Source organism: Podarcis pityusensis, assembly GCF_964106645.2.
Source record: "Podarcis pityusensis genome assembly, chromosome: 12".
NCBI classification, from domain to species: Eukaryota; Metazoa; Chordata; class Lepidosauria; order Squamata; family Lacertidae; genus Podarcis; species Podarcis pityusensis.
The window spans coordinates 18,149,486-18,171,526 of record NC_138037.1 but is presented as its reverse complement, the minus strand read 5'-3'; the positions used below and the strand labels follow the sequence as shown (position 1 = coordinate 18,171,526).

At 41.5% G+C, this 22,041-nt stretch overlaps 1 protein-coding gene across 4 annotated transcripts in view; it reads right to left on the bottom strand.

Annotated features, from left to right (window-relative positions):
• The window catches only part of PARD3 (par-3 family cell polarity regulator), a 543,662-nt gene that overhangs the window by 211,100 nt on the left and 310,521 nt on the right, over positions 1-22,041 (bottom strand). For all 4 annotated transcript variants that reach the window (XM_080973988.1, XM_080973985.1, XM_080973986.1 and 1 more), the window contains 3 exons: positions 21,542-21,681; positions 15,310-15,438; positions 11,089-11,127 (listed from right to left, as the gene is read on the bottom strand). In XM_080973988.1, the coding sequence (XP_080830114.1) occupies positions 11,089-11,127; positions 15,310-15,438; positions 21,542-21,681 (308 nt within the window). The remainder of the gene's footprint in view (positions 1-11,088; positions 11,128-15,309; positions 15,439-21,541; positions 21,682-22,041) is intronic.

Sequence of the window (22,041 nt, the reverse complement as noted above, 5' to 3'; positions counted from 1 at the left end):
AATAGAGCTGCATTCATTGGGACTGAGCGTCTCAAACACCAGTTCTTTATCAGCTACATTAGCACTCAGGAGCTTTGCTGGGGCTTTACTTGAAGGCCATTGGGATCTGGTTACCTGAAATATGTTTTGTGTTGGGGGTGGGGAACTTCTGGTTCTCCAGATGCTGCTGAACTACAAGTCCCATCATTCCTAACAATTCACCATGCTTGCTGGGGTAAGCCAAATTCATTCCTTCACAGTTTCACATTTAACTTCTTTCTGGGTACAGCTACTGAAAACTACTAAACTTAAGTCATTCAACCTCAAACACTGGGGCACTAACGCAATTTGCCCGCTCACTGAGCCAGTTTCTGTTTTCCTTTAGTAGATCAAAACATTCTGCCCAAAGAGCCTCATGGGCAAACTGTGATCATAGTTTTGATTTAGTTGGTGCTACCATGAGTGCCCACTGCATAACTAGAAAACCATATACAGCTGATCACAGCTACAAAGAAGACTCATTGCTCTCTTCTCTTCAGCTGTTCCCAAGCGAAATATTCTAATTTCTGCCACATGTTAGGGTAAACATTAATTAATCTTATTTGCACATATAGACGGAGGCTCATTATTCTTATTAGCTAAGTTAATATGTCACATCTGGCAAAGGCTCTACATTAGTACAAATCTAACAGTAGCTGCAGAATTTCAGAAACTATATGTGGAGGCTTGTTTGAGATTCCATAGTAGACTGGGAGAGTCTCTTTTAGTTTTAATCTTATCACTGAGACACCATTTAATATGCTAGAGCAGCATCCAAATTAAAGGCCTGAAACAGCTGTTACAGCTCCCATCTTAGGAGCATCTGCATATTGTACAAAAAGCTTGCAAATTACATGGGGCTTACATTCCAGGGACTGCGCCTAAAGCAAAAATCGTGTATAGTCAAAACACAATGGCCAGTAGGGTTGCCAAAGTCTTTTTCCCCAGATGCCTGCCCCCTTTCCCCATTTTTTTAATTTATTTTTAATTTGCTAAGTGTGTGAAGCCAAATGCACATAACTTAAATGAGTGTAAATTGTGGGCCTACTGTACTGCACTCAGGTGGGATGGAAGGCTACCATCATCCCATCTGCTTAGTGAACAAAGCTGTGAGAATGTTTCCACAACAGCTTCCACAAAGGAAGAGATAACTGTCTTGTTAATAGAAGTAGATCAAGATTTCAGACTAAGGAGGTTCAAAGAGATAAGAGGACTAGTAACTGATTGGCTGCAATATCACCAGCTTAATGAAGTATTTAAGTCGGTTAAAAAGAAAGGTTATTCAAATAAAACCCTTCAATCTGAAGAAGAGTTGCTAGAAAATAAAAACAAATTAATTTCTACAATGCATAAACTCCTACTTGATTGGCAAACGAAAGATGAACAGGTCAAATCAGTGATGATACACTGGGCGAGGAATTTTGGTTATAATATTGAGTTAGCAGCATGGGAGATATCGTGGAATATAGATCTGGAATACACAGTATGTTATACTTCGAAAGAAAACTATATGAAAATGATGTACTGCTGGTATTTTACTCCTAGTAAATTAGCTAAAATGTGTGAAATCAAACTCTGTGCTGGAAATGTGAAGAGAAAGAGGGCACCTTTAATTATATATGGTGGTCATGTAAGGTGGTAAAAGCTTTCGGGGAAATGATATATAATAAGTTGGAAAAAAATGTTGAAAATAACCTTTTCTAAGAAACCAGAAGCTTTTCTTTTAGGTATTTTAGATACAGATATCCTGAAGGACCTGAAGAAATTGTTTATGTACATGACCACAGCTGCCCAAATATTGCTGGCCCAGAGATGGAAAGAAAATACAGTTTCAACCAAGGAAGAGTAGCAGATAAAATTAATGAAATATGCTGAAGTGGCAAAACTTACAGGAAGAATTAGGAGCCAGGAAGAGTCAAATCTGAATAAAGAATGGGGGAAGTACACAATGTTTTTTTAAAAATTATTGTAAACAACTACATTCATTAGCAGGTTTAACAGAAAACTTGTAGTAAAAATTTGAACTATGGATTGATTAAGGACTTATAACTGGAGTTTGTGATGAGATGCAGAATGCAAATTAAAACATAAGGTAAAGGGTAAAGGGACCCCTGACCATTAGGTCCAGTCGTGACCGACTATGGGGTTGCGGCGCTCATCTCGCTTTATTGGCCGAGGGAGCCGGCGTACAGCTTCCGGGTCATGTGGCCAGCATGACTAAGCTGCTTCTGGCGAACCAGAGCAGTGCATGGAAACGCTGTTTACCATCCCGCTGAAGCGGTACCTATTTATCTACTTGCACTTTGACGTGCTTTCGAACTGCTAGGTTGGCAGGAGCAGGGACCGAGCAACGGGAGCTCACCCCGTCGCGGGGATTCCAATCGCCGACCTTCTGATCAGCAAGTCCTAGGCTTTGTGGTTTAACCCACAGCGCCACCGGGGCACTCAAAGGGGATATGATGTCTGCATTTTGTTTCTTTTTTGTTGTTATTGCTTGTAAAATTAAAAATGCAAAAATAAAATACATTTAAAAAGAGATAACTGTCGGTTTTAGATGGTGTTAATACTATACTCAGGTCTTATGGACTGGGGTAAGTTTTGTGGAGCAGGCTGAGGACCAAGGAACCTAAAAGAGATAGATACCAAATAGCAAGATGGCTGAAGCAATGGTACAGAGGAAGAAAATAACTGGCAGCAGTGGCATAGCAAATTCAACAGTGGGTGCAATTTTGATAGCCCAAGATAGCCCAAGAACTGGTGTAATTTCAGCCATAGCAGCAGGCAGCAACTAGCAGGCCGCTTGGCACAAGAGGAAGCATTGCCTGTGGTCCACAGGTTATCCACCTAGGGTCTAGATCAGGGGTGTCCACCTAGACTGTGATCTATTCCCACTAAAAAAACACAAAAAACTGGCAGTGATCTACCCATTATATTGACCAAAGTTGTTGAGCTTTTTGGGGGAAGGAAGACCCCAAAAACTTTGGGCGATCAACCAAGATCATGCAATCAACCAGGATCAACCAGGGACACCCCACGATCGACCTATTGGACATCCCTGGTCTAGACCCTGTATCCATGGCTGCTATACCTTTAATTAAAGAAGAGGAACTTGAGAAGTTTTGACTTCTGTTGTCACCTAGCAACTCTAAAGGGGCAACAAAGACCAAGATATAGCAAAGAGAAGGCTTAGGAGGCAGGCAAACTTCACATATAAGCTCATTAGTATAGGGTATCATTACCTCTTTTTGTGATGCTATGGTAGTGATTTTGTACTGGCACCCACAGAACTTTTATCAAGATATGAGTGCTTGTATCTCTCGCTCTCTCTTTTTTAACCCAAAAAGCATTGTCTGGTAATAAGACACACTGAACACAATTGGTTTCATGTTTGTAAATATTAAAACTAAGTTTGGAACTAGCACATACATTCAACCATCATGGACAAAATACCAAGTACAAATTTATGAAACAGCTTAACTTTGCACATCAAGGTACATATATTTCATATACTGATATGGAATAACTACCAGTAAAGGACACCACCAAAAATCAACAGATTAATTTCCAACATCCATAGAGATTCAAATTAGGCAGAGAAAGAGATTATGTGTGTTAGATAAAATGATTCCCTATGGATTATTGCTTTAGCTCCAGGCATTATTATTCCCAATAAGCCATTTAGAAACAGCTTGCCTACTCTGGTAAAATAAACTAAACACAGCAGTACCCTGGGGTGGATTGCATATTCTCTCTCCCTCTCCTTCTCTTAATTTTTTTTTCTTCAGATTGCATCTTTATTAAAAATGTAATCTGAAACCATTCAAAACAGCCCCCAAATGGATATGAAACCAAAGGCAATCACCCTCATGTTTAACGTGACCAGTCTCACATTATTGGAAGACAAAAGGCTGCATTTTTCTTTATCTCACTAAAAGTCACAAGAAATAATAAGCAGTGTTCACAATACTCCCAATCAACGCAGAGAATAATACTGTCAACCTCATCAGTATCAAACCTCTCCCCATCTGCTAATAAGAATTCCTCTCCAAATGATACAATCATATACTAGGGAAAGTATTTATCGAAGTCCCAACCGTTATGTATACAGTGTTCGCAAGTGGGTATCTTACAAAACTCTTTGGGTTAGTAAGCAAAATAAATCACTTCGTGCTAAAGTACAAATTCCACGATCTAACCAACTGAGGCACATGCATTTCAGTCAGTCACTGTCAACTCTTTGATTTTTGGTGACCGTTCTCCACATTTATTTGCCTGAGCAACTTTGACTCCTCTGCCATAAGATGATTCTGGGGCATGTTTTAGGTTAATTCATATGACATGCTGGCCAGTCCTGTTGAACCTCATCATTGGTCATGTAGTTTACCCTAGAACATATCCAACTGCCTGCAGCCTGAGCACTGCCGGAAAGAAATCAGTAGAGATAGGAAAGTTATTAAGAGGAAAGTCATCATCCTACTGAGGAGCCCCTAAAAAACTTTCCAAAAAATACTCGTTTCCTTAGAGTCCTATTTTTAAAAAACTGATTGAGGTTTAATAACATCTTCTACCTTAAGCAGCCTTGTCCAGTCATATATTGTTGGACTACAACCCCCATCATCCCTGACAACAGGCCAGGCTGGCTGGGGAAGATGGATTTTGTAGTCCAACATCCGAGGCTCTACGTCTGGGGAAAGTTGCTCCAAAGGGATTTCCTATGCCCTAGATTTGGTGCTGGTCACAGCCTTAGGACTTTTAAGATGGAATTGGACAAATTCATGGAGTATAGGTCTACCAATGTGTGTAAGTCATGATACCTAAACCAGGACCAGTAGGTTCAGAGATTGCATTTCTCTAGATACCAGTAGTTTGGGGCGTGTAAAGGAAGCTAAACAAGAGGGTAGGACTGTTGCCTTCATGTGCTGTTGTGAGCTTTATGGAAGCACTTAGCTAGGAAGTCTCTACTAGGAACAGGACAGTAGACTAGACAGAGCCCTGATTCTATGTTGCATAATCTGACCACATGTGTTCCAAAGAGGTGAAACACCTTATACTGCATGTATAAAAGCATATCTTTTCAAAATATGCTATGCACATTTTTGTGAACTGCCCAGAGGACATTGTTGAAAAGACATTTTATAAATGCTATTAAGTTGGGGGGGGGATCTTGACCCAGTTATTAATTGTGCACGAAAAGAGAAATATATTGCATCATCCACTTCTCATTCAAGGGGCCCAGTATACCATATGGTGAATCAGTCATGGGTAGGAGTCTATAGAGCTGCAAATAAGAAACTCCCAGCATGTGAAGAAAAGAAAAGAAAAGAAAAGAAAAGAAAAGAAAAGAAAAGAAAAGAAAAGAAAAGAAAAGAAAAGGAAAACCAGTTTATGAGGCGATTTTGTGAAGTATCCAAGAATGGAAACAAATAATGTTTAACCCCTGAAACATCACTGTCCTTGGTGTGCATCCTCAACCCTCTGTGGTCCAGAGATAGTTTCAGGCTTAAGGAAGCCCTCAGTATATGGCTGCTCATCACTGACATGCCTATGATTGAATTTACAATTTCCCATAGACACACTTCGCATGTAACACCAGGCCTAACCATGACTTAAAGGAGGTGTGTGGAATCTTTTTGTCCTTGTGGGTCAGAACTGCCCCAATGACACCACAAAGGTGAACTTTGAGAGGAATGTGGGATACCCCCCACTTGACATCTCAACAATGTCAGGTGACTGACATCTGTCAAAGCTAGCCTAGGGAATAGGGGGAGATAGTTCAAAGGGGTGCTCGGTCCTCTGCACAGAGCTTCCCAAATGCCTCACAACCAGCTGGTCTTAGAGCACACAAGGAAATGTGCTAGTTCCCAGAGAGATCACAGCCACTTGGCTCCTCTTCTTTCTGCTGTGACTAAGCCATGATTTGGCTTAGCATGACATCCAATCTCATGCTTGTGGTTTGCCTCATTCCAGACAGATCATGAATTATAACCATGGTTTGTTCTTGGTTTACCACCTGTGGTTTGCCTGAGGAAGACAAAGTATGTGCCGAACTGTGCTTTAGTCCCTTAGCAGCACAACAGAAGCAGAACCAGGGGAGGAGGACCTCTGACCCTGGTCCCAAGTGTCACGCAGTAAGTGTGGATGTTTCTAAGAAAAAGACTATGTATGTAGACTTCTATGCTCACAGGCTTACCATGTGAGCTGGAACCCAAATTGTGAAGGGTTCCAGATAATTTGTAAGAATTTATAAACAGGTTGATATGACAACAACAACACAACCCCCCAAGCTGTGCACACGGAACATACACACAGAGATCTATACAAGTTTTTCCAGCTAAATGAAAAGGTCTTGGCCTTAGGTGTTCATTTTGCATTTTTAATAACCTATTTTCAGTTGGGCTTGGATTGTTTTGAATTTTTTAACTGTTTTATGGTATGTCTATATATTGCCTTGAGAGATACAGGATTTCCTTTACAGACATCCATGCCCAATGGATGGATGTCAGGGACAAGACTAAGTTATCACTTGACCTTGAGAACAAGGTACGCAGCATGGCTCCTACAGCCCCTTTCTACATGAGATCTCTTTTCACCTGATTCATGCATGAAAGGGACTTTTGTTTTTTTAAAAAACCTTCATGCAAATTGAAGTGTTATTCTCCTTGCATTTATTTTATTCAAACACGTTTCCAAGGAGCCATTTAGACTCTATCAAGGAAATCAAGCAAGGTGGGCAAATACACTCTTAAGTCCCCACAGGTGATGGTAACACAAAGATTGCTGTCAGATTTGGGATAAGGGAAGAAAAACAGGGAGGAAAAAATAACTCAAAATGCACAATGCTAGCCTAGCGCTATTGACTTTTGAGAAGAAGGGGCAAAGGTTAATTGGCAGATGTTTCTCATATCATAATGAACAATTTATTTCTATGCACTGTAACAAGATTAAGATAATTATCCTCAGAAACAGAAATGTAATGACAAATTACTGGTTTTCATATTGCAGTCAATCTCTTTCATATCAAAATAATCACCATGCTTAGCAGAAGGTGCATCTGCTCAGTTTTGGATAGGAGTATATAATAGAGATTTTGAACTGCCATATGGGAATCCATGAAGCCAACTCAACATGAGAGCAGGAAGTTGCTGGCTACACTTTCCTAGTATAGTTTAGTAGCCAATGGAATTCCAGCTGGGACACCACAGAATGCATTCATCAAGAGAGTAACTTATTGTACTGTACTTTCTTAATTAGGGATGGACGAATAAAATATTTTCACATGGCAGGTGACATTAAGATCTTATCGATACACTGTTCTCCTTGATGCCAAAAGCTTCCTATATTTATTTATTTTTCATTTACAGTTTTCAGGTACATAGGTCTGGGTATTGGCAAGGTCCAGCTTCCTACAGCTTGGGAGGTAGCAGGCGCCTAGAGTACCTAAGGATGGGATAGGCAGGTAACCAGCCAGCCAAAGTCCAGAGAAACCAGCGGCATTTCTCACTTTTGAGTTGGCCAGATGTAATAGGCCAGCCATATACATGCAAAAGCACAGGGCAAACTCTCTGGGGTCATCTGAGGTCCAATTCCAGAAGGGTTCTGTTCCATGGTTTTGAAAACGTCCTTACTTCTATCCAAGAAACCCAGAGTTAAGCAAAGTTAAATAATTAGTGTCAGAGGCAATTATATGCAGTCTTGCTACAGGAGAGAAAATGAATAGGGTTCACTAAATGGGACAGTGTGTGTGTGTGTGTGTGTGTGTGTGTGTGTGTATTTGTGTCTGTGTCTCTCTCTGTGTGTAGAGTGAGCCTTTGCTACTTTTTAAATTACTCAAAGTACTTCATGAAAGCTCCTGCATTTCAGTGATACAGCTTGGTATTCTCAATCAAGAAGGTATTGTCCAAAATATATCCCATAATGCCTTCAGTATCCCAATTTGTGTGTCAAGTAATTGCTATTTTAAGTTCTTGGAAAATGCAGACTCATCCGTGAGGAAAAGTATCTAAATCTGACACAATAATAATAATAATAATAATAATAATAATAATAATAATTTATTATTTGTACCCCGCCCATCTGGGCGGCTTCCATAGAAACAAAAAATACAGTAAAGTTAGTTTGGGAGTGGGAAGGCACTAAGATAGCTGGAAAAATTGACTTTGATAGCAATGGCTTCTCTTTCTAACTAGTCATTTTGTAGTCTTTTTTTTTTTAACTTCAGGCTGCAAATACTTTTGATATTTTGTGCTTCAAAGTTGGAACTCTCATTTCATTTCTGTATTTCACCCATTCTCCCCACATTATCCTTACTTTTTTAGTTTTCCCTTCTTCTGCTGTCAACTTTGTGACAGCAGCACTCACTGAACTCACGACTAACAGCACAAGAGAGACCATATGTGTGGTACAATAACACAGAAAGCTGCAAGAACAAGAAACTGAAGGGTCTGACAACACGAGGCAGGAGAACCAAATGGGGAATGATGCATAACCAAGCAAAGAGGCAGCAGGCTGGGGGAGGCAAGGAAGTCAGCATGTGAAATATTACAAAACAAGCTCATGCAATTGAGTTTTTGCTGGAAAAGCTTTGATATGCATTTAAGATTAAGGAACTTGGGGGAGTGGCAGCGGCGTAGCATGGGTTGTCAGCACCCGGGGCAAGGCAAGTAATTTGCGCCCCCTAACCCGGGGCAAGGCAAGTAATTTGTGCCCCCTAACCCCTAACCTGCCGCCGCTGCCAGCTTCTTCTTGCTGCTGCCTGGGCTGGTCTGGTGTGGTTCTCTCCCGCGCTCAGCGCTGCGCTGGGCGGCCGCTGCACTGTCCCTCCCCCAGATAGTCCCTCGCTCTCTCTCCGCACCGCACGCCCGGCACCCACCCCCTCTAAAGTGGGCGGCGACCCAGCGGCTCGGATCGGATTCGCACAGCCAGCACTGCAGTGACAGAGAGTGAGTGAGCCAGGTAGGGGCAGAGAGCTGCGAGTGCAAGCGCGCCCCCCCCCCAGATGTTGCGCCCGGTGCGGCCGGCCCCCCCTGCACCCCCCACGCTACGCCACTGGGGAGTGGGGATGCTACCACATGCTCTCTCCAGTCAGCATTCCTAGGCTAAGAAGGCCCTCAAAACACCTATCCAAAGCTCCACATTCAATTTATCGCAATTTTAGAGAATATTTTTTCACTATTGGCCAGGCTGCTAGCATTTGATACCTCTGCAAATCATGCAACATAGCCATCACTTCCCTGTCACATAATGACAAGAGTTCAGGTATGACATTTGATCTCTAAAAAACTTTAAAGAAGCCCCGATTGTAAGGGCAGAATAACCAAGATCACCACAAAGAGGACCCCTGGTATATTTGCATTATGTAACATGGGATTTGAATTGACAATCTTGAGCACACTCAAGCTCTGCTTTTGCCCCACGTTGGGCAAAAGATTCCTGCATTGCAGGGGGTTGGACTAGATGACCCTCATGGTCCCTTCCAACTCTATAATTTTATGATTATATAAACCATGGGCAAGCTAAGTCAGTTGTGCATGAGCGCCATACTACTTCATGAAGCCTGAGCTCTCCCAATTTTATCTTCCCTTTCTCCAGCAAACCACGAAGCAGCTGGCTTAGCATTTGGTATGAGTCAGAGCTCGTGATTTCTTCTGTTCCAAACAAACCACATTCTTTAGCCAAGGTTTCTTCTTGGCTTCCTGTTCATGATTTGTTTGGGAGAAACCAACCAAGAAAGCTGGTGCACATGTAACACTAAGTCAGCCACATTGTGGTTTGTTTCCCTGCTGGAGGGAGGAGCAAAATGGGAGCATTGCTTCAAAATGCTTAATTTGCTTTTTTGTGCATTATAGCTTAGCCATCAAAGATAACTTTGCTCCTTTGGCCAACCCCACTATTGGGGTGTCATGAATGGGCAAACTGTTAGTGATCTGATTTATTGTAAGTAGTTTTAACGTATTATTACTGCATATATATTTTGTCTGTGGGCGGGGGGGGGGGGGTGCTTGCAAGATAAGATGTCTCAGGTGCCAAAGTAACTTAGCCAGCCTTGAGCACTAAGCATCTTGACTTGAGGGGAGGAAGGTAGGCTTGAGTTCCAATCTCTTCTAAATGACCACTCCTACTTCTACACCACCTGCTTCTTTTACTTTCCTTGGAGCCTCTTCCAAGGAACCAGCAAACAATCACATTTATTGTTTTCCTTAAAACCACTGTCAAACCTTGTACACAAGAGACAATACGAGAAGATGCTTTGGGGCACTGCTTTGAAACGTCTACAGACAACATTAATGAAGCCCCAAATCACCAATATGAAAAGGAAAACACTGAAGCAGATAAATCCTAGAAACCTCAACTAACCATATGCTCCACTGCAATTTTCAGTTAAAGCAATTCTCTCATCCCCTTTTTTCATATCCATTATTCTTACTGAGGTGAAGACATTATGAAAGATGTTATGAGAAGTAAACAGGACTGCATTGCAATGTACTGATTCATATGATGATTCATTTCTAAAAGCAAAAGAAAACACAACCCAGAAACACTCGGTGCTTTAATTGTTCCTGTAATATACATCTGGATATTCTTCATCAGAAACATTTTAAGGATGTCTTGAGGAGCTTTGCTACAGCTAGCTTGTAAATAAATCTGATATTCTTTCTTCAACTACACTGGAGTTACTTTAAAAACTGGTTACAAAACATAAGAATGACAGCTTGTGAGGGGGAATGTTAGATTGCAATTCAGATCTCTCTGTTTTTAGTTCAGCCTTAAACTATCTCAGTTTCTAGGAACCAGATACCTTATTATGTATCCAAACAAGAACTGTCTGCATGCATATGTGCCCCATATAGAGGCGCAAATGATCGTGAAGCACATGGGAAGTAAGTGCTAGACATAAAGGGAAATGCAATTTAAGGCTGGAGAGAGCCACCTACAGCCTATACAGTGAACAGAATTGTCTGTTAAAAAAACACCTCTTTTTTTATTTTGACGGACGGGCCCAAATTTGCTAATTATCAATAAATAAATAAATCATTGCAACCTTTCTTGACACGTGAAAGACAAAACTCTTACCGTTTCCTTTGGAATTTGTGACTGGCTTTGTTCAGTACTCTAGAAGAAGCGGGGACAAAAATTAAAATAAGAATAAGGGTAGAAAAGACATTTGCCAACGATTAAGAAGAGGACTATCAAGGGGTTTAGTTCTCAAATGGAACATAGGATAAGAGATCAGAGCTACACAAAACACATTGTGAAAAGTCCCAAATGCCCACAGGTGACACTTTATATGCCAATTCTGAGAGGCTGGGACAAGTGCCTCCTTGTGCTTCTGCCTGGCAGGATGTACCTGTGACAATGTTTAAAACACTCTGTGGTAACCTAATGGATGTTATTCTCTTTCAGTTGATATAACGTGTCCTTAATAGAGGGTCCCACCCTTACACAGCATAATATGCCAAGACCAGGGACTTTGCAAGCCAGACCTAGTTCTCGGTTCCATTACAGCACTCCATTCAAAGAGGAAACTACTTCCTTGTATTCCACCTCACTTACTCATCTCACTCAGCCTCCATTATTTCAGGCAAAAGGTCCCTGACCAGGTACAGTGGTCTGGCAACTAATCCATTATACTACTGACCTGCATGCTGATTTAACAGTTTACCTGCTTTCAAGTTTACCTGCTTCCCCCCTTGCTGCCTAGCCCACCCGGACTTGCATGGCCTCTTATTGACACACAGGGTTGTATCCAAAGCTAGTCTTACTCAAAATAGAACCATTGAAGTTAATGGGCATGGATAACTTAGGTTCACTAATTTCAACTACCCTTCATAGAACTAGCATTCCATCAAACTCAGTGGTTCCCAATAACAAGTATGGTAGTTCAGAATGCTTGGCATTGGAGCATCTTATTGGTGGTGGTGTAAGGCTATTTAAAAAGCTTGGATAATGATACATAATGATTTGAAGAAAATGCTTAAAATAACCTTTGTCCAAAAAAACCTCATTGGGCTTAAAGGACTAAATGTTTCTAAAGAGCAAAAGAATCTCCTCCTGTATCTGGTAGCAGTTGCTCGGCCACGATCATCCCAGAATATGAAAAAGAAGAAGTCCCCACCAAAGAAGATAAAGACGATCGGAATCAAAGATATTATGGACGTGCATGAATAAATGTAAAACAAAAGAACCAAGGAGGGGAGGGGAGGGAAGTCAAGGGATTTTGGAAATCCCATGTATGGGAGTTGTTATGTGATGGGGTTTTGTTATTGTAAAAATTAATAAAATAGTATTTAAAAAAGAGAATAGAACTCAGGAGAATTTACAGCATGAAAATAATGTATTTCCTTAAACATTTTATCCCTTACGTGCACACACAGAATGATGCATTTTACAGTTCCTGCCCATCAAGCCATGTTAATGTGCTTCAGAGCCATTAGGCAAACACAACTCTCCTTTGAGGGGCAATTTTAATTAATCTCCTGCACACAGACAAAGGCAACCAAAGCTCATCTAGAGGGAATAACTTGTTAAAGCCCAACTGTGGTTGACAAAAGACAGAGAACAGAGCCAAGAACTCCCTAATCCCTAAAATCAAGAGGAGAACAAAGCAAAAAAGAAGAAGGGGGGAGGTTTTGTTGGTGGCACAAGAAACATATAATGAAACTTGCCTGCAATCTCCCAAATTCTTGATCAGAAGCAAAATAGTGCTGTTTTCACATGAACTCCTTAACCATATTGGCCACTTGGGTCTAAATGAATACAGCTACAAGTTGGCAAAATGATGATGGGGAGAGGGAAACTTTGAGTCAACCGCAGCAAATAAGAATGGACATCTTGGAAGAGTGTTTCCATTTATTAGTGTAAACCACTCTACAATTGTTTTCATATCAAGCCTGCCATTTAGGTCTAGACTTTATGAGGTGACTGTATCCTAAGTGTGCATGAGATCCTTCCAGCATAATTTGACAGTATAGAGATCCACATTATGCTATTTTGCAAGTTGAGTGAGAGACCATGTCTGATCACCTGTGATCACAGATCTGCACTGGTTGCCACTTAGTTACTGGGGCAAGTGAAACGTGCTACTATTAGTGTCACAAATTCCATAGAATTATCATGGAGGGGATGGCCAGATCCTGACGAAGAATGGAATTGGCAGAGGGGTGTTCTGCCCTATGACATCTGACAGTCCAAGGCAGATACCTCCTGCTGTGGAGTTGTCCCCTGGTGTCTCCTTATGTCAGTGAGGAGCTGCATCCAAAGGAGAAGGCAAGTGAAAATAAATCAGATGCTGAGCTGGCACTGATGCCACCTCTGCCTCCAAAGGACATGGGGATGTCAGCATGAAGAAAGTTTGTGGGACCACTCACTTAATGAGTGCCTGTTTGCTTGCCCAGTCCCCAGTGCTGTGTCTACCTTGTCCTTCCTGCAGTGAGGACCAGGACAAGTAGTATATAAATCCCTTAATAGCTTGGGGCCAGTTTACTTGAGGGCGCAGTTTACTGGAATTCATCCAGGACCTGCTCAGGAGAGAGTAGGCTCTTGTTCACTTGAAGTTATTTACACAGACACTGCATGGCCATGTCAAGGGTGTTGATGCTGCATCCAGCATTGCAGACTGAGTAGGCAGTTGAACCAGTTGGCCCCCAAGTTCCCTTCCAATTCTAGATTAACAACCCATTTACGAGTTTTCACCTGTTCCAGAAGAAGCAGGATGTTTTCACACTGTAGCATATCTTTGAGAGTAAACACACTCCTGTGGCTTCAGTATCTATACCACATGCAAGTACAAAAGGCCATGCCTCCTCTAAATAGTTCATTCACACTAAGGATTTGTCCATTGCTACCATCTCCCCACCCTCCAAAGTAGAATAAACCCTGCTCTACCATCCCCTATGCTGAAATGCAGACTTCATCATGCTCTCTGAACACAGATATTTTTCCATGTACCCACAATCACTCCTATCTTTCCACAAGTCCCAACATCATGACTCATTAACCCTTTTGAATTATTTGGTAGTGATGGTAGTTGGTGGCAGGGAAGTTTCACTGAAGTGTGTCAAGTGAGCGGGGTGCTGGGAAATATAACACAGAATCTAATTGGCGATCTTGGACTCACAAGAGGGCTTTTGAGGGTGCTGGGGTCTGCAGGGGGAAGGTAAATCAGAAACAATCCACCCCTTCTCTTCAATTATCAGACATTCCTGCTGGGTCAAAAGTCCAGTTGTGAATGCCAGGGCACCAACTGGTCTCCATCCATAGATTTCTTGGGTACCTATGTCCTTAGCATGAATACTAGTGGCATGGAAAGTTGCATTTCCTAAGTTCCCTATCACCTAGGACACTCCTTTTGCAGCATTCAATACACCGAAGAGAGATAGAGACCTATGTTCTTATATTTAGAAGAACTTAAAGGGGGGATAGAGGGAGAAAGATTATTATAGGATGGAGGAGTTTGAATTCTTAGAAAGAAAAATGAATTTTAGTCGCATTGTTGCTTGAAGTCTTGAGTAAAGACAACTGGGATAGGAATGTAGGACGCTGCCTTATACCAAGTCAGACCAATTGTCTATCCTGTCTGGAAGTGACTCTCCTTAATTTCAGGCAGGGTTTTCTCCCAGTCCTAACTGGAGATACTGAAATACTGAACAATGATTTGGTCCAAAATAAGGCAGCTTTATACAATCAACATTTGCTACACCCACAAAGGCAATTATTGTGGAAACATTTGTGCACAGCCTATATACTATGATAATTTTCTTTAAGATACATTGTACAACAGGGATTCTCCGAATTGCCTTGCTAAATTAATAACTGTGGGGTGTCTTTCCCATGTAGCTATAATATTAGAAACAACCACATTTTTGCCCTTACAGATTCTTCATTTCCAAATCATAGCATTCATACATCCTGTTCTAGATTAATTGTAAATGCTCTGAGACGGGGGGGAAATGTTCATGTAGTGTGACAAACAGCAAGCTTTCCAACAGGGACACAAAAGTGCAAACGACAGGGAATAATCAGTTGTCTGTAGGCACTCAAGCAAAGTACATGCAACAGTTTATAATCTGCATTTGCTGTCACCCATGATTTGAAAACATTAGTTCCCATATTAATGTGGAAATCCAATTTGGAGACCACTGCTAAAAGGAAATGTCCATGTGAAATGTAGTAGAAGTTTATTTTCCTGTGCTCCACTTCAAGCTGCACATGTTTGACAGCAGGTCTTCACATTATTTGCTCATATTCACCTAATGTGCCTTAGCCACTTTAAAAAAATAAAAATAAAATACGCACCAGTTCTCTTGGATGGAATGCTTCTTCCTGGCGGAAAATGATAAGGCTTACACTCCCTCCCATCCTGGTGCTTCTCAGCAGGGAAACAACTTCTTCTTGGGTTTTTCCTGTTAAATCAACTCCATTTACCTGCAATGGGTGGGGAAAAGATTTTGAATTACCCTGTGTGCAACAGGTGAAGATTGTTGTGATAAACCAGAGCAGCACAGTGTCCTGGTTCACCTATAATGCTAAACTGTGTTTCAGATACCTTCAGAAGTCTGCATGCACACGAAAGCTCATACCAGTAACAAACTTAGTTGGTCTCTAAGGTGCTACTGGAAGGAATTTTTTTATTTTGTTTCGACTACGGCAGACCAACACAGCTACCTACCTGTAACTAGATGTCAATGTTCCCAATAATGTGTATGGGTCTGCGTTATCTTGTACCTTATTACATTAATAAATTTTAAAACACTCAATTTTTCCACAAAAGGTTATCCAATTTTCTAGGTGAAAAGAAACACACACACACACATATGTTCTCAAGGCTTGGCCGCTCTCACTGGTGCTTTTAACTCTTCGGTGACCTAACAAACAAGATCTAAGTTACAGTTTTGCTGTAACTATGATTCATCAACTATGGTTTATGTTAACCATAGTTTAGTCCTTTGCACAAACCAGGACACCGTAAGCTAGAACTAGGTGACATATTTTGTCTTAGGGAAAAGTCATGCCTGTGTTTGGGGCTGAAATTTGGAGAAAGCCCATTGGCTTCTCCAGCTGCACACAACACAGGAAAAAAACTGCAGGATTATTCCTGAGCAGCAAATACAGATACAGAGCCCTGCAATGTTTGTTCAGGCAGGCAGAAAGAGAACAGCATTGTGGCAACTCCAGCTCTGCTTTTTAATTCACCTCCTCTCCCCATTCTTCTCTCTCTCACTCTCTCTGGGGGCAGTGTGAACAGCCATTGTGTTCCCCTATCAACAAGAGCAATTAGTGGAGAGTGGCACTGCCATGGACCTGGCCTTCAAGCACCAGTGTTGCTGCCACATGCCAGGGCAGTGTATTGTTGAAGTTGGGCAGATGCTGGCACGTTAGCAGAACCAATCAAGCACTGCTGCCGGTGTGACCACATTGCTCTATCCTCACTGCTCTTTTGCCCCAGTATATGGCAAGAAGGCAGTGCTGGTCCACTGTGGTGCCCTTCCCTGCCAGCCATTTCTGCCTTCTGCCATAGTTTGGGGCTGAAACTGTGATGCACTCAGAAGCTGCTATTCTGGTAAACAGCCTGAAAGGCACTTACATAAGTAAACACTGGGAGCTACGTTCAGAAGCAGCACAAATGACTTATGTGCAGAGCAATTCAGTGGTTTGTTCATGGCATTTAAATAGTAATACACACAAGTCTTAAAAATCAGCATTTTCTTACATATGAGAACACTACTCCTGCACAGGCAATGATGATGCACTTCCAAAGGCAACACAACCACAGAACGTATCTAGATATGATCAGCATGCCTGAATTTGGAAAACAAATTGCAACTCTGCAAATAACATCCCAATACGAGTTGGATGCCAAGATAAGTGTGCTTGCTTGTCTGCAATATATCCAAGCACACCCAGGAGCATGTGAAGTCCTGACAGATAAGTGAAACTGGGATACTGAATTGAAACTGACCAGACATGATAGAAAACATCAGGGAGGCTTTTCATTTGTAAGGACGTAGCAGAGTTAAGAAAGCAAGAGGCTCAGTTAGTAGAAAGGCACAAAATAAATGTGGGTAGAAGTCAGCATAATGAACATACATACATCAGAAAATGCTAAAAGATACAGCTGATGAAGAAGAGAGGAAGGGGCGGAGCTTGAGATCCACTGACATTTATCTGTGAGAACTCGCTGTGGGCAAGTGATATCCCAGGAGACTCACTGAGGACAAGTAATGTCCCAGGAAAGCAAACATGGTTCTTTGTTGTGGCTGCTGCTGAAAAGTGTAACAGAAAACCCAGAAAATTACAAAGAACCAGTCACCTTGACTTCAGTGCTCAGCAAGCTATTATAACAGCAATCAAAGGAGGCAACAAGAAGCTGTCAGGCTAAGCTTATTTTCACCTTTGGATTGAAAAAAAGGAAGAAACTACTTTAGAAGATAAGTGCTATGCACTGGAAGTAACTATCTTTACTTCAGTAAAAGTGATGGCAATATTCAGCAGTATGGATTTGGAGCCATGTGGATCACCTAGAATCATAGAACTGTAGAGTTGAGGTGGACTTGAATGGCTGTAGAAGAGGATTAGACAAATGCACGGAGGATAAGGCTCTCAGTGGCTACTAACCACAATGGATATGCTCTGCCTCCACTGTTGGAAGCAGTTTGCCTCTGAATACCACTTGATAGTAATCACAAGTGGGGAGTGCAGTGCTGACCTCAGATCCTACTTGTAGGTTTCCCATATGCATCTATTTGGCCCTTGGCAGAACAGAATGGTGGACTAGATGGACCTTTCACCTGCTCTTCTTAGGTGGGGCACGAGGCACAAGGCAGTAGCACAGCTTAGTTCATGAGACTCAATGTAAGACTGAATACTCATTATTCTCCCCCCCCCCATTTATTTTTTTTATGTTGTTTAGGAAGATTATCTGACATGAGAGATTTTTCAAAGTCTAAACGGTCATACATCAAGGAAACCTAAAATACACAATTTTCAGCTGCTGGGCAGCAGTGTCAGGCTGCATAGCTCCTATGGTTTATTCCAACTCTAAGCTCTCAATATGAAGGCAATGGAGTAGTGAAAGCATCATGAGTTCATAATGTGACAACAGTATTAGAGGACTGCATTAGGAACCGTTGTATTTTCCCTTACAGATCATAAGGCAAAGTGGCAGGCTCTCTGGAGCAGTACAAAATCTATAGTGAAAATACATAGAGAAATGTGTAAATGCATTTCCCACTTTTTGCTTAAACATTCTTAAATAGAATAGTGTGGGAGGAGGCTGCCATTTCTTATCCCTCCTTAGAAATTACAAAAGAAATGGAGCATACAGGAGATGCTTGGCCACGAAGAAAAAAGAAGACGGTTTGCATGACATTAGCAGGGTAATTTTATTATCCCTCACAGTCTTTCAGCCAATATTCCTCCTCGGCCTCACTTATCAGGAGCATTTTACATGTTAGACTGCAAACTTTGTTAAGTTAAGTCGTATTCATAACTTTGCATCATTCTGAGAGGAAAGTGAGTAAATAATGGGCATGGCAGTTAAGACTATTTTTTCTACACGGCATGAGTACCAGCACAAATCAGGATTTAAAAAAAAAAAAAACCTATGAAGGGACAGCGAGTCCTTATGTTTCTTCATGTCTCATGTTTTGTTGCTGCTTGTATATTTAACAGATATATATTTGTAGCACAAACTCTCTATGATAATACTCCCAAAATGGTGTTCCTATCTTGTCAATCTGTACTGAAGGGAAGAGAAAGGTCAAGATTTAGAGAACTGCAGAGGTGCCTGAAAAAACTGAGTCTGACGTGGTTTCTTCTCAGGTTTTTTGATAGAAGGCAGAACCTTCTTCTTATCCCTGGTCTCTACTAAGTGGACTTCCAGAGATTCCTCAAAGAGTTTGGACCCTGAGCCTGAAGAAAAGTTTCAGAATCATTGGGGGAGCTCTCCATAGTCAACCCCATCTGACCCAGAGAATCACTAGGGGCCCCTTGCCTGGATCCTCCAAGGGAGTGTGCATAGACTCCCTCCTCTTCGCCATCGCCGTGAGGGGAAAGTTAATCATTCTGGGTGCACAGGTGCAATGCAAAATGCAGGAAGGCCTAACACGACTTCACCCACTGTTGCCTTTCTTCAAAACTCCCAATTAATCATCAAGGAATAAGATAGAGACCCAACTCAGCCCAATGAATCAGGAAGTGAGCACAGAGAACATGAAAGCCACTAAACTCCCAGATGCAGGAGTCAGGTCTCAAGCTGTTGGGGCCTCCAGAAGAACTGCTGAGGAGAAATATAAAATGGCACTCCTGCTCTCCAAAATGAGGGGGGAAATGCAATCTCCTGTCCCTGTTGCTTCTGTGACATCCTTAGGTGGTTGTCTGGCATTCAGGCCCAGAACCCAACCACCTACTACATTCTCCCCTTTCCCAGAATGGCAGGGAAGGAGAGAAAATATGATGAAAAACAAAGGGGGGTAATGGAAAACAAAAACTAAAGAGAGGACAACTGAGATTGTACACAAAATCCACTGAAACAAGTACTCAGACAAGTGCTTCTCACGGGGAGAGCCAACTGCCCCTAGCATCTAAAGAGATGGGATGACTCCCCCTGCCCCGGAGAGGGAACAAGAATCTGAAGATCCTGCCTGTGTCCAGCAGGGGGAGTTATCCTTATCAGGAATGTTGCCCCCCTCCATCTGGTAAAAAATGCTTTGGAAAAACGCAACTGTTATATAAATAATTAGCCAAGGTTACTCATATCTGCCTGCCTAGAGAGATAACAAATGGAGTTGAAGAAATTAGTGAAATTTACACCACTTGTGAATTTGCAGTGCAAATTTCATTGAAAGCATTGGTCAGCCTCAGGAAATTTGTGATGAAAACAACAACAACTAGGATCTCACCTCCAGGATCTGAGGAACAGTTCTTTCACAGATCAGTAAGAAAGAAAGTATTCTGAACCAACTAAAGAGCATCCATTCTTACTTCCCTTTCCTCTCATTGCTTCCTCACTCTTCTCCCCTTTCTTTTTCTCCATTTGAGACTGTGATTTCTAATCTACACATTCCAACAGAATTGCCCATATCCTCCTTCTTTGTTTTGACTGTATATTTATCCCCACAAGACAAAAACTTGGATGAGGTTAAAGCAAAGAACAATTCACTGGGGGAAAGGTAGAAACATTACAATGAATGCTGTAGATATCTGAAGCCAAACAATTACAAAACTCATTAAACTAAAAAATAACCTTGAAAGAGCTCCAAATAGGTTAAATATACACTATTCAAGAAATCCAAACAATTCTAGGTCTTTCCTATAGCAATATCAGATAATAAAATAGCATTAGGAAAAATGTATTGCAATCTTACATTCCCCCCCCCTTCCAATTTTATTAGATTTCTATATTTTTACCCTTTGGTGTGGTACTTTGGTACATACTAATTATTATTAGCTACACTCCTTCAGTCAAGAAGTTGTAATAAATTTAACAATTTACTTAAGTTACATACTTTTTATCTACACAGATTTCCCATAAACCTTCTGCTTCCTAAATTCTGGTGTCTATGTACCAGCCTCCTGTACTCTCCCAATCTCATGTTACTACATATGTATGTTCTCAAAGGACTGACACCAAGCATCCCAACAAAGGCAGATCTATGGGCGCAAAGCTTATGAGGTGTTGTAACTATGACATCCCACATAAGGCGAGAGGCTGGGGGGAGCCAGATTTTGGCATTGCACAGGGTGCCACTGAAATTTGAGGTTCCAAGTTCTCCTACTGATCCCAATAACCCTTATATGCATGTCTGATGCTGCACTCATCATTCTTTAATATGGAGCAGGCAGGGACATCTCAAATTTGTGTGACAATATAGAGCAGCCAGCACCAACTTGGGGCCCTCTAAATGCTTTGGCCTTTAACTCCCATCAGCCATAGCCAGCATGGCTATGATAGTTAGGACTGATGGGAGTTGTAGTCCAAAAATCTGATGTTGTGTAGATAGGAAACTGCTCTATGTCAGTATGAATATATTTTGCTAAAAAGGCTGCAATGAATCAGCCTTTAGGGAGGATACCGTTGCAGGTGGCGGCGAGACATTACATGAGAAAGAATAAGTTACAGAACTGTATAGATTTATATTGGAAGTGCAGCCTTATCCCTGATCCCAAATAACTTGTGATACCACACTGTTCATTTTGTTTACTGAAATAGAGCCACAATAAAAAACTTAAGCACATGAACAAAGCAATAGATGCCATATCCAATTATTCTCTCCCAAGTCAAAACTGAGCCATCCAACAAAATAACAAACTTTCAAGATGAGACTGCTTTTTGCAAAGCGAGTGAAGCTGCTACCTGGAATATGAGTGTTTATTAATATTGTTATTCAGAAAGCACGAAGACCAGAAGACAATGCCCTGGGAAACTGGCAGCGGAGCAGTAGAAAATTCATTGAAATGATATACAAAAGCAGGCAATCTGCTGAAAGGACTAATAGAACTCCCTAACAGCTTTGCAACATTTCATCACCTCAATGAGTCGGTCACCAGCCTTTAATCTTCCATCTTGAATAGCTGCACCTCTTGGTAGGATGTTTTTCACGTAAATTGGAGCTGAGCCGCCAATTGGAACATCTCTAGAAGTGATGCTAAATCCTAGGCCTTCTGTACCTGCAAAAATGATTTTAAAATGCTGTAAGTTTCCTAAGTCCATCTGTGTATGATTATATATCTATATCTATTCACATCAAACCTCTCTCTGGCTCTCCTCCCCCCCGCCCAATATTTTTTAACCACTACCAAATACTTAGAAGAAATATTATACCATCAGTACAATTAAATTCACAATTATTTGCATGCAATGCACATAACACAGAGACTTGCACAAATATGGCGTGAATTTTAATCTGTTCTCGTATTTTAACTTCTTGTAAGTGTTAATGTACAGTCATACCTTGGTTCACGAACAGAATGCATTCCATGAGTCCGTTCGACTCCCAGAATGCTTCAGAAACCAAGGTACGGCTTCCG